The sequence below is a fragment of the Ictalurus punctatus genome, chromosome 29 (genome assembly GCF_001660625.3).
Source record: "Ictalurus punctatus breed USDA103 chromosome 29, Coco_2.0, whole genome shotgun sequence".
NCBI lineage: Eukaryota > Metazoa > Chordata > Actinopteri > Siluriformes > Ictaluridae > Ictalurus > Ictalurus punctatus.
Genome location: NC_030444.2, coordinates 2262370 through 2275362, shown reverse-complemented (window position 1 = coordinate 2275362; position 12993 = coordinate 2262370). Strand labels below are relative to the sequence as shown.

General features: G+C 42.6%; 1 protein-coding gene across 1 annotated transcript in view; it reads right to left on the bottom strand.

Annotated features, from left to right (window-relative positions):
* The window catches only part of chrna8 (cholinergic receptor, nicotinic, alpha 8), a 38525-nt gene extending 28498 nt beyond the window's left edge, over positions 1–10027 (bottom strand). Inside the window, exon 1 of the mRNA XM_017461776.3 lies at positions 9851–10027. Within this exon, the coding sequence (XP_017317265.1) occupies positions 9851–9914 (64 nt within the window). The 5' untranslated portion in view covers positions 9915–10027. The remainder of the gene's footprint in view (positions 1–9850) is intronic.
* Between the last annotated feature and the right edge of the window lie 2966 nt (positions 10028–12993).

Here is a 12993-nt window from a genome sequence, read left to right as displayed (position 1 = left end):
TCTTTGGGTTCACACTGTTAAAAGGGTTCACTGAATTATTCATTTTAAAAAAGGCTTTTGGAAGACTATTCCAAAAAGTTTAAAATAGATCGAAGAAGGATGAGCTTCTAGAGCCTTATAATCCCCTCGTTTAATTATACTCATTAAGAAAATGAGCTTTTCAAATGTTCAACATTTTTTAAGAGCGAGACGTTATCTTTAATAACACTTTACCGTACTAATTAATTAGGAACACGATATTTTATATGTTCAGTTAATTAAGAGACACAAAGGGGAAAAGAAAAGAGAGACCTCATCTTTAAGGACCTTGCAGTGAACCACGCTAATGAGAAAAATGGTATTTTATAAGCTCGGAATTATTATTATTATTATTATTTAAGAGAGAGAAAACAAGAAAGTGAGAAATAAAACAGCAGTGGGAAGTCAGACAAAACTTGTTTAAGATCTTTTTTTTTTTTTTTTTTTAGATAATAATTTGTACTGATAAACTGTCTAACAGCAGATTTGACCGTAGTACCAGATCACGAGCTTAAGTTCACACGCTCATCCAAATTAAAGAAAAACTAGTTCAGACGTTTGACCTTTACGTGACCTTGTCCCTGGGGAGACAAACTTTCTGTACCATTTTTTTTTCCCGTTAAATTAAAATAAAATCCACAAACTGAGTGTTACAAATATAAACTTCATTAACACAACTGTCTGTCCAGTTATATATTATATATAAAGTATTCATGGATTATTTTTTATGGATGCACAAAAAAAAAAAAAATAATAATAATAATAATAATAATAATAATAATAATAATAATAAATACATTTTAAAAAGCACTGATAATTAAACTAGTCGTAAATTAATAATAAAATCTCCTGTTCACTGCCTTACACTTCCTGTTCCTCACTGTCTTTAGGCATATCGTATTATTTATGTTTACTTTGTACCAGTTTAATGTGACGGTACAGATCTCGCTTGCGCTCCCACTGTTCATCGCCGCGTCTACACCGAGAACCCCTTGCAGACCGTGTAGCATTTTTGTTGATTATATACGTTCGTGCATCACTGTCGTGTGTCCGTCCTACACAAGTTCTACTTTGTAAAAGTTTGCTCTTTTTCCTCACATTTAATATAAAATGCCCCCCCTGCCTTAGAGGACTCGGGCCGCACACTTTTTTCCGCCGTCACTTAATGATTACGCCTCCGTATGCTGACGACTGAGGTCATGCTGGGCGTAAAAGGTAACGTTGACAAACAGCAAACTGAAGAAATTCATTGTCGTCGACTCTGGGCCACAAAGAGCTCAAAAAGCATGCATGGTATCTCGCTTGTCGAAAAGAATTTCCAAAACATCAGATGCACCATGGAACACCGTAAAATCCGCCATCAACAAGCGGAGAAAACGGCGCGTCACAGTAACATCACCATGAACAGGACAGCCCTCCAAAATTTACAACAGGACAAGACAAAAACGTACCTGGGAGGCTGCCAGGAGCCCTACGGCAACATTAAAGGAGCTTCAGGAATATCTGACGAGTACCGATTACTCTCTGCATGCGACAACTATCTCTCGTGTTCCTCACATGTCTGGGCTTTGGGGTAGGCTGGCCAGATTGAAGCCCTTTCTCACAAAAAAAAAAACAACCAAGCTCAACTAAATCGCCCCAAGCCGCATGGCAGAATGTGTTATGGTCCGATGAGAACAATTCCAAAACGTATAATAATTCCATAATCCCAAAAGGTATGTTCGGTGCAAAAAAATGATGATCGACACATCAACAAAGGGTACGAGTGAAAATATAAGAAAATTACGACGGAACTAAAGGAGTTATGCCATTAATTATACGCGATACCAGTTACGCCACAAAATTGGAGACAATAAAAAAAAGACAGACATTTTATTTCTACACTGTTTTGATAAACTGTGAGAAGTCCATTTTAATAAGTAAATCATTTCTTACCTGCGCAGCCGCTGGTATGCTGAAACCCGTGATATTATTAGGTTTCACAGTTACTACACAATTCAACCCTAATTTCATGCATCAAAAGCATCTAGCCGGGTATACTTTCCCACACTGGTACGTCGCGTACGCCGATCATTAAACGATTGCTTTCGCCAATATTTCCGACGTCTTACCGCAAGCTCCATTTTGGGAAAAGCCAACGCGCGCGAGTTAGATAAGACTCAATATGCTGACTAGAACGTTCCATCAGTAAAATGTTTAATAAGCGATTAAATATCTCGCAAGGGAATGGGGATGCATTTCAGTTTGGAGTTGTTTTTTTTTTTTTTTTTGCAAAGATGAAAGCCATTCGGTAAAGTGTGTGGTGAATAAAACATCGAGTGAAATCTTTTATTTCTCTAGAGAGGCTGTAATAAGATGATTAAAGGAACGTGCTTGGACAGTGAATGCTTACGGCTGCTGGAATAACCGGAGCTGGAGCTGAGAAAGGCGGCGGGGTTGGAACTGACGATGATGATGAATTGTTTGTGGATTTAAATCGCCTCCCCTGCTTGTTCTTCCACAAATTCTTCTCGACTGTGTTTTCTATACTCCAGACAAGATAATAAGTGTAGGAAAATAGGACACGTCCATCACGTGGGTCATTATAAACTTCAAAAAGGACTGATGAAGCAAGAGGGCCTTACTTACTGCTACACTTCTTACACCTCATACTGTATATATCTAGGTCTCTTTTACTTTTGTATCCTCTTTCTTTCAGGTCGAAAAAGTGCATCTCACTTTCCTCCGCTCTTCCGCCAGTCCCATACAGCGGCCAGGTTAAACCTCTTTCAGGCTCAGGCGAACAAACGCTGCGCCATTGTTCGGATTTCAACACTTATTCACGCCTCGCGCTTTTTTCCTTGCCAGCTCTCGTCTCGTCTCATCTCACCCCCCCGCCAGAATAAGGCCTGTATTCTAGAGACAGTTTCTCCGATCTCTTTTTCTGCAAACTATTTAAGTGTTGAGAGATGGAGACCCGGATGAAAGGACTGAAAGATGGAGGGAGGGAGGGAGGGAGGAGACGAGGAAACGCCGATGTCGGAGCGAGAGCGCGTGAGGCTTTTGAAAAGGTAGCGAACGTGTGAGAGGCCTCGTGAAGAAAAAAAAAAAATGAAGGAAGTGTTGGAGAGGAACGAGAAATGAGAGACACGCACTGGGACGGCGCGCAGGTCTTCATCTCTCCTGCGTCTTGATATCGTCTTCTGAAGGAAAGGACGTGCGCGAGAAGAGAAACACTCGGCAAACCCTCACACTCCCGGCCTCCTTTTATGGGGTCTTATTTCCACTTTCGGCGCTGAACGCTGCGAAGCCGTAAATCAACCCTAATCTTGGCGCACGACTTATGATGAGAAATAAACGACAGGGTTATTTTTTTTTTCCTGCTTTCCCTCTCTCCGGGGAGGATGAGGCACAAATCATTTTATATGGGAGTCTGATTGGAGACGAGATATCCTTTTATGTGGACGTTAAATCATCCGGCTTTGAGGCACAATAGGTATTTAGCGTTATGAGAGAGAGAGAGAGAGAGAGAGAGAGAGAGAGAGAGAGAGAAATCCCTGTGCGATAAATGGGTCAGCGCTCTTTATGTACGATTGTAGTCGAGTCCAGCTTATCGCTCACTGAATGGCTAGCACATCAAGCCTCGATCCCGGCTTAAAAGCAGCGAAAAGAAAGGAAACGCAACCTCTCGATTGCATCGGGTTCGCCGGAGTGAAAAGCTGAACTGAAGGAAAGTCAGTGCTCACTAAAATAAATTTCAGATAAGATGACTCAGGTCAAAGAGTCGACTTTTCCAAGCAGCTTCCACATAACTTCGACGCGACAGGAGATTAAGCTGGAGGGATCATAACTATGCCCTACTTCCCGCCAAGTGAGAACTGAAATATCCCTTTCTGAAGTGTTTAATATTAAACGGCCGTTTTGAAACACGAGCCAACGTCAGTCTTGTTCTGCTGTAAATAATATTTATTATTGAACAGAAGAGCTAAACAGCGAGAACCGTTACTGGTTTCATTTATCACTGGTCTCTCAGCCAGTTCCCACCCACCAGTCAGTTCTCATCCATCACGCTACAGCTACCGACTCGCTTCCTCCGAGACACGTGAAGCCAACCAACTGCGTCTTGTCGAACTGCTGCGTCACGGGACGGCGTAACACAAAGCGCGATCCCGTCCTCCTCGGCATACGCGACCCAATACACACCTACGATTGGCTGGGGATGCTGCCAAAAGGGGAGAGAGAGAGAGAGAGAGTTATGGACAGTTTTACTCTCTCGGCTTTGGCGTCGTCATTTCACCGCTCGCTCCGAACATTTTAATGACAGCACAAAGAATTTCAAGAGCATCAGTTGGTCCCTTCAATAATATATCAGTTACAAGTGCACTTTGGAAGTGAAAGCATCGTCATCGCTTTAGTTCACACCTGACTCGTGCTTCACGTCAGAGTCGAAGGAATGGAAACGCTTGACGTTTGAAGTAATGTCTGGGATCTTGCTTTAGGCCACCAAAGTTTCAGAAAACAGCCCTGGTTCCAGTTTCTCCGAAACTATTGGAACGGTAAGGACGATGCATTTGTTTTTGCTGTAGACATTTGGGTTTGAGATCAAAAGATGAAAATGAGAAGAGTGGGGGGTTTTTTTTGTATCAGACCACCCAATTTTTCTATTGGAACACGTGACTGGAGGGTGTTTCTTGTTACCCAGGTGCGTCCTGTTAGACTGATTGTTTAAACAATAAATAGCTCTGAACATCTACTCTCGGTTTTAAACTTCGGTTTCAACTGTGAAGACTGCATTTGTTTTTAAAAAGGATTAACTGACACGAAGATCAGAGAGCTGTCTACGGGAGAAAAGCGAGCCATTTTGAAGCTGAGAAAAGAGGGAAAATCCATCAGAGGCATTGCACAAACATTTGGGTATAGCCAATACAACAATCATATCTTGAAAAAGAAAGAAACCACTGGTGTACTCCGCAACAGACACCGAATGGGTCGGCCGAGAAAAACAACAGCTGATGACCGAAACACTGAAATAAAAGCTGAAACTCTCGTCTCATATCCATCTTTTGATCTCAAACCCAGGGGTATAGCACAAACAAATGAATTGGCCTTGTCGTTCCAATAGTTTCGGATAGAGGACTGTATACACAGCTTTAAAGCTACGTTAACTCGATTACTCAGGCCTCCAAGAGCTCATCTAACGTACTTTTCTTGAGCTAATAACAGCTCTTAATATCCCAATAAAGATTCAACCAAGGGGAAATAATGAGGCACAAACGTGTTTAAAATTAGTAGTGGAACTACTTTAAGGATAAACTGACAGGCTTTTTTTTTACTTAAAATTGGCAAATCGTTCGGCCCAACATTGTACAATATCTTTCCACTTATCTACAAGCACTAGCCAGGATGATTCAAATACCGAATGGGGTGGAAAAAACGAAAAAAACAAACAAAAAGCTTTGAGGTCTGGCTCGGATCTGACAGCCAGAGATAAAACAGACTCTTTGCCTCTGTTGTCCCAAGAGCTTTTCAAATTGAAAATAAATAGTGACTCCTGTTGTTCTGCAGTTTATAGCTCACAATAAAATGATTTTTCATTTTTTTTTAAAAACACCAAGGATTGTGTGCGCGCGTGTGTGTGTGTGTGTGTGTGTCTGTGCACCCTCAGGAGAATTGGATCTATTTTCAGAGCCTTCATGGGCTGGAACGTGTAAAACTGCTGCCTTGTTTTAGGCCATTTCTAAAAGTCAAACAGAAAGATAGCGAGACCGAATGAAGAGCCTCTGTTCACGCTAGATAGCGGACCATTTCAGGATAAATCAGGTTTCTTCATAGGGTACGTTTGGGTCATTCGGGCTTGTGTGGCATTTTAACTTTTGGATTGAAAAGTTCCAAAAGTTCTGGTCCGCGTCAAGCTTTAAATACGGTCTAATGAGCTTACTGTCAACGTAGCAGAATCAACGTGCGAGATGGCACTGTGCCTTCCTCGTTTCAACGCTTTTGTGCGAGACGAACGCAACCGGAATGCTAAAAAAAAAAAAAACCCACACACGTACACCTCCTGCAGTTTCAGGCTAATTCTTTGGCATAATCAAGAAAATTAGACGAAGAATACATATATGCATATTACACGCACGTGTCCTTTCCAGAACATTAAAAACCACGCAACGGCATGAATTCGCATAAAACTGATTAAAATGCGTGACTGTCTGGTGTCCTGGAATCATCTAAACTCAAAGTGCTGATCTAGGATCAGTCTCCCGTGCAGTCACGTGGGCAAAAAGGTTATCCCGGATCAGTACCCCGAGTGCATTACCAAACCGATCCGTGTAGCTATGTGAGCATAATCACAGTAATCTGTAGCTCGTGTATGTGGAAGAGGGCAGATAGCAACCTTCCTCCTGCGATGCAGCGTAGCCTTCGAAATCTACGGCTGATACGTACGATGGGGAGAGCTCAGAATTGGGAGATGAACAAATTAGGAGATAATGGTGTGTGGGGGGGGGGGGGGGGTATCGTCAACCAGATGTGTGTAGTGCAACAGGAGACCGGAATCATAACAATTATCTAGCTACAACATCAAGGTGCGTGTTTAACATACATACACATCAAATAAAAACATTTCTTTTGCAAAATCAATAAGGAGTTAAATGTTTTTTTCTTTATCTAGCTGTTAAATATCTAATCTGCTCGTCACATGTGCAGTGAACGTCAAAGTAGACGCCCCCTCACCCCCGGATTGAACCGCAGATTGACTCGTGTGAGGTCTTTAAACTGTCCTTGGAAGTGTTAAGGCTCAGCAGGAAGGCACTAAGGAAATTCTAGAAAAAGTACGGCTTAGTAATACGGCGTCTTGCTTTGTGAGGCTTCTTCAGCTTTGGATGTTTGGGAATCTACATACCTACAGAATATCACAGATTGTCTCAAAGCTGCTTTGCATACATCAGTGCCTTAACCCCTAGTGAGAAGTGACAGTGACGAGGAAAGGAAAAAAAAAACCTCCCTCCGATAACGCAGAGGAGGATGAAACCTTTAGAGGAACCGAGAATCAGCAGGGGGGAAACCCTCGATTCTTCCGAATCGGGCCGGGACTCGTACATCACCACTTGTGTGTTTTTCTTCCTCACCAACACGTAGGTTTTAACCACTTAACACGGACTGATTTACGTGTGAAATTAGGTTGACTGTGGTGTTTTTGCTTCACAGAGATCCTCGTAAAGAAACCAGGTTAAATCTAGGCTTAAGCCCTATTCAGATTGGATTAGTTTTACATGTACAGGTTGGGAAATGTGATTATTGTGAGTATTCGAAATCATTTATTTAGCCCAGATTGCCTGTTTGAAGTTATTTTTTGATCACAGCTGTCCTAGCTCCGGAACCCATATCCCACTGAGCAGTTACACAGCACGTCCATGTTCGTCCTTGTTCTAACGCACCAGGACTGGATTGATAACTAATGAGCTGAGTCAGGTGTTACAGCGGGGAAGCCATTACATCATATAGTGCTGCTGCCCTTTAATAATAAGCTCCGAGAACAATCACATTACAGTAGCGTTAGGAAATCGCCCAATTCGGCATGTCCCAACTTTTTAGAGTATTATTATTCAAAGAAGAAGAAAAAAGGACAGTAAAATAACTTAAATATCTTCATAAATTTATTCAAAAACTCTAGAAGCAGCGTTTAAATAAAAAAATTAAAATAAAATAAAAAAAATTTTTAAAAACCCTCGCGATCTTTTTTTTTTGTAGTTAATTAACCGAAGGCGCACCTCCATCTTGGTCCGAACAAAGCGACTCGTACGCACCAGACGTCGTAATTACAGCTTCCCAACTCGTAAATACGAACTTCCCAGTCGGACTTGAACGCACAGCAAGACGCTATCGTTTCTATAGTAACAGCTCGTAAGCGTCGTTACGTCGGAGCGTTCTGTGAGGGGACGTTTATTCTTGGAAGGAGTCTCCGGTGTCGGCTGTCGCACGCCGGATTCATGAACGTTCGACAACATTGAACATAGCGACAAATTCATTCATTCATTCATTCGAATTGCTGTGGTACAAGAGGAATCAAACACTTTGGGACTATGCTTGTCGTGGTTGTTGATTATTTTCCTACAACAGCCACATCCCGGAAAGTTTTATTCCTTGCTTTCCTGAACCCAAGACTGCAAGTGTTCATTCAACACTACAGCCGTGTTCATTTCAAGTCTGCATTGTGGGTGTAGCCTGTACGAGTTTCAACACTGCAGGAGGTGACTCCACGCTGTAGGTGTTAATTCAGCGTTGCGGGAGGTAGCAAGGAGGGTGGCTGATTCCACGCCAGGGGTTTTGGCTGTGCACGCTCAGACAGGGTGACCTTGTACTGACGGTGTTAGTATTCACGAATAGCCATTCCATTTACCCGTAGATGTGTGGACTGATAAATAGAGCTTCACTCACGGACCTTCAGTAGCGACGATCACAGTCTGCGAGAACAGCACACACACATACACACGCTCTCATACGCAGAATTAACACGGTTTCAGCACACTCTTTCACCGTAGCAGAACCGGCAAACAATGACACGGTGAATATTTTAAAGCACAGCTCAGAGCAACTGGTCCTGGAAGGCAAATGGCACGTTGAAGAACACACAGCTGATGTTTATTACGTACGGGATAAACAGAATACAGCAGGAAGGAATAGCCCTCGTATTCCACCGCAAAATTTCCAACGCGATCAATTTCAAGAACTTCACGATGTTTAACAAAGAAAAAACACCACGGTCGTCGATATGACGACGTTTTCTGTAATATTTATGGCCCTGAATTTGTGGAAGGAGTCTCCAGCGTCAACGATCCGTAGCCGTGAGTACGTTTTTCCGCCATGGGAAAGTCTTCAGGACTTTACGCTTTTGTAGTTTCTCAGTAACGTCACAAGCTACGTTTTGTTTGGGAGGTTTTTTTTTTTTTGGTCTTATTTACTACTAAAGAGAGAGAGAAAAATAGAAGGGACGACTGTTTGTAGCTGCATAAGCAATAACAGGAACTAACTTCTTTCTAGAACATTCCACAACATTAAAAAGCAACTATACATACCTATGTAAAAAAAAAAATGGAAGGGGAAAAAAAAAAGTATGTCTCTTTCATTAACACATTAAAAATTGCAGTCTTTGGAGAATTCTTGTGGTATCGCAGGGCTTTGCGATAATCGCACCACCCCGTAGTTGATTATTTTCCCACAGCAGCACACCCTCCATTATGTTCCATCCCTTATTAAGGAGTATTAAGGGTTAGTGTTTCTACCTCTCCTGATGACTTAATTGATAATAATTGGAAAAATAAAATTAGTACACAGTCATGGAATTCAAATTAACAAGTGAGATATGTATGTAATACGTTCATAAACATTTTAAAGTGAAATACTGGTCTCTGAAAGAGGTTATATGAGGTCTGTTTTACTGATTGTAATCATAAACATTACCTCAGAACGGTGTACTTTAGTAAATAAACATGTAAGTTAAAAATGTTGAAACTTACTATTGTCGGGGATGTTACTTATCAGTCAAAACACCTCACGTTTGCAGGTTAAATTGAGTAATTTATCGTTTAAAATCAATATTTTGGAAAAAGAAGAAGAAAATAAAAATAAAAGTCGCGATAGCTAAATGCTAACACACGTATAAGTGAAAAACGGAGCACGCCCCCCAACTCCAGTGCACGCGGGTCACCATGGCTACAGCACATGAGCGTACTATATAGTGTGTTTAAAATAGTAGGCACAATGGGAACAACGCATACTACTTAAACTCTCAAAAGCGTTTCCAAAAAAAAAAAAAAAAACAACGCTGGAGTGCTTCAAGAATATAAAAACGACCTACCTTTGATACAAAATGACGACCACATAAACAAGACGACGTATAGGGGTCCGGTAAATCTGGGCATCGTGCGCGCGTGTGAGTGCAGGCTCGCGCTCTTAGCCGACTGAACTTTGAGTGCGAGCCTGTGAAGCGCGCGCAGATACAAGTCCTCCTCCTCCTCCTCCACCTCCCTCTCTCTCTCTCTCTCTCTCTCTCTCTCTCTCCCCCTCTCGCGCGCTCGCTCTCTCTCTCGCTCTCTCTCCCAAATATCTCTCTTTCCTCCACCCACACGCGCGCGCATGCACGCGTGCTCACGTGCATGCCCATGCACCTCCCATTCGTCCTTAATGAACAAATTTTCACAAATAAAAATAAGCACCCATGAAGTGAATTCCAACACATCTGCGCTTGTACTCAGTATAAATTAAGGGGAAAATCATCCATCCATCCATCTTCTGTACAGCTTATCCTAAAGGGTCACGGGGAACCTGGAGCCTATCCCAGGGAACATGGGGCACAAGGTGGGGTACATACTGGACAGGGTGCCAATCATTCGCAGGGCACAATCACACACACACACACACACACACACACACACACACACACACACACACGGCCAAGGTGGGAATCGAACCCAACCCTGGTAGTGGGAGGCAAACGTACTAACCACTAAGCCACCATGTGCATGGTTTGGGTCCACATGTCCCCAAACTATGACGTTTTGATGCCGCAGACAAAAATCGTACGTTGTAAAAGAATTCTTTGGTCGTGAGCTCAAATCGGCGATCTTAGAACGCGTACCGTAACATGCTCATCTTACCTCGGGATTATTAAAGGAAAACTCAACCCCAAAACAATCATTTGAGGTGTTGACAGTCTAAAGCGACTCAAAAGGGCCGCTGCATCACTCTCTTTAGGTAGGCGTTAAAGAGCAAGGGTGAAATCCCATTGCACTACTATCAGTAGGTAATCAAACAGCATTGTGGGTAATTCATTGGTATGGGGGTTGCTCAAGATGGATTTTTCCATGAAGACAGGCGACTTCAATACAGTCGCAATCAAAATGATTCAACTCACATCGCAAATCAGGTTCATCATCAAAATGTACAGACTTTCAGCTTCTTGTGAAAAAAAGCAATTGAAACAGTTCGACACGACGAACGCTTCCCCCCAAGTGTTCGTGGTGTCGAACTATCTCAGATGCTTTTGTTGGATTTCTTCGTTGTGAACGGCAAATTTTGACGATAAACCTGCAATGTTTGCAACGGGGGTTGAATCCTTTTATTTGCAACTGTACGTATTGGAAAAGCCGTTCTAAACCTTTCACTCTGACCAGAATTTACAGTAGATGTCCCATTAATGTCAGCAAGGACATCCACGGTAAGTCAGCACTCGTGTACGCCAACAGAGATCAACACAATGCAACGCAAGAGCACGGCTATGTGACACCAACGTGGCCTAGTTAGCCTCTGGGCCGCATTCGCGATCCATTACTGAGCGTTGTTAAATAACAACGGGCAATACACACTCTCCCTGCTGTCTGTCTCTCCCTGCTGTCTGTCTCTCCCTGCTGTCTGTCTGCTGACCCAATTGTCTTATCATAAACCCAGAGATAGAGAGAAATCCTCAGAGGCTGTACAGTAGGTGTCACTGTAATCCGAGTCAGTTCCTGGGATTCCCTCCATTCATTCACAGAACAGAATGCACTCTTCTCTCTCTCTCTCTCTCTCTCTCTCTCTCTCTCTCTCTCTCTCTCTCTCTCTGGCGTCTTCCTTTTTTGTGTGTTTCATTAGTAAGGACTCTGTCATGTTCAATCTTTCCGGAGTGAAGACAAACACAGAGTGAAAAGACAACTGAATGGTTACCTCAATACCAAGTCACTGTACTCTGACAAGAAAGAAGAGGCAGAATGACAGAGAGAGAGAGAGAGAGAGAGAGAGAGAGAGAGATTTTCACACCTAAAATGCTGACCTTTAAGTGAGATCAGACAGATCAGTTACATTCATTCCCTCACCTCGCCAGGGTTGTGGTGGATTCATAGTCCATCCCGGGAACACAGGGCGTAAGGAGGGAATACACCCTGGATGGGTGCACCACACACACACACACACACACACACACACACACACATTCACACACTCATTCACACCAATTTGGGCAATTTCAATCCATCTCTACTAGCATGTTTTTGGACATGGGGAGAAGCCGCGAAACTCAACACAGACGGTAATACGAGCTCGGCATCAAGCCCTGGTTACTTACACTTTACATTTGTTTATTGATTTGTTTGAGAATCTGTTTTCATTTAAAGTGAGAGCAGAATTGAATCTGAGCCTAGAAGTGCTCAGGTTTCACAGGTTAAGCAAGCATCTTGATCAACAGCCCGACTTCCTGTCCTTGTTTAAAAAAAACTAAATAAATAGAACTCAATCGTTGAGCCGCCACTCACTCACCTCTTTCATTTAGGTATAGAAACTGACTATTACATGAAAAAGAGAAAAAGTTTCCACCTGATATCTAACAGATCTCCCTAGGAGGCTCCTCAAACGAGATACCGCAGACAGACGGAGCACGATGACAGCTAGCCTGTGTGTTTGTGTATGTTTGTGTGTGGTTGGGTGATAGTGGGGGGGGGGGGGGGGGGGGGGGTACATACTAATGCAAGTTGGCATCATGTCCACTCTGATTACCCGAGAGCGCTCCTCACTGCAGGTGAATCTGAGCCAGCCCTCTCACTGCTGCCATTTAGTCGTCTTAACTGACAAGAAGTGACACCAGCGAAAGTCTGATCAAAAACTTCGGTGGCTGACAAACAGCTTTAGTTGATCAACAACCCAAACTTTTTAGCCATGGCTTGGTAAAAACGTAGACTGTAACGCATCGCTCCAGCTTCTGAGCAAAAGGTAGTGCCATATTTATTTCATAAAGACATATTTCTTTCATAATGACACATTTCTTATTGCCACGTTTATATATTCATTATAAACCAGTGTGAGCTAGCTAGCAAGCTAGTCGGCATATTTATAAAGTGAGCGTGGATTCCTCTACCAGAGCAAAAAATCAACAGAAAATCGGGCCATATTTTGTACAAAATTTTACATTATTTACATTTACATATTTGGTCACTCGGTATTGATTTCTTGTTTGTTGAACTGTTGTGTAAA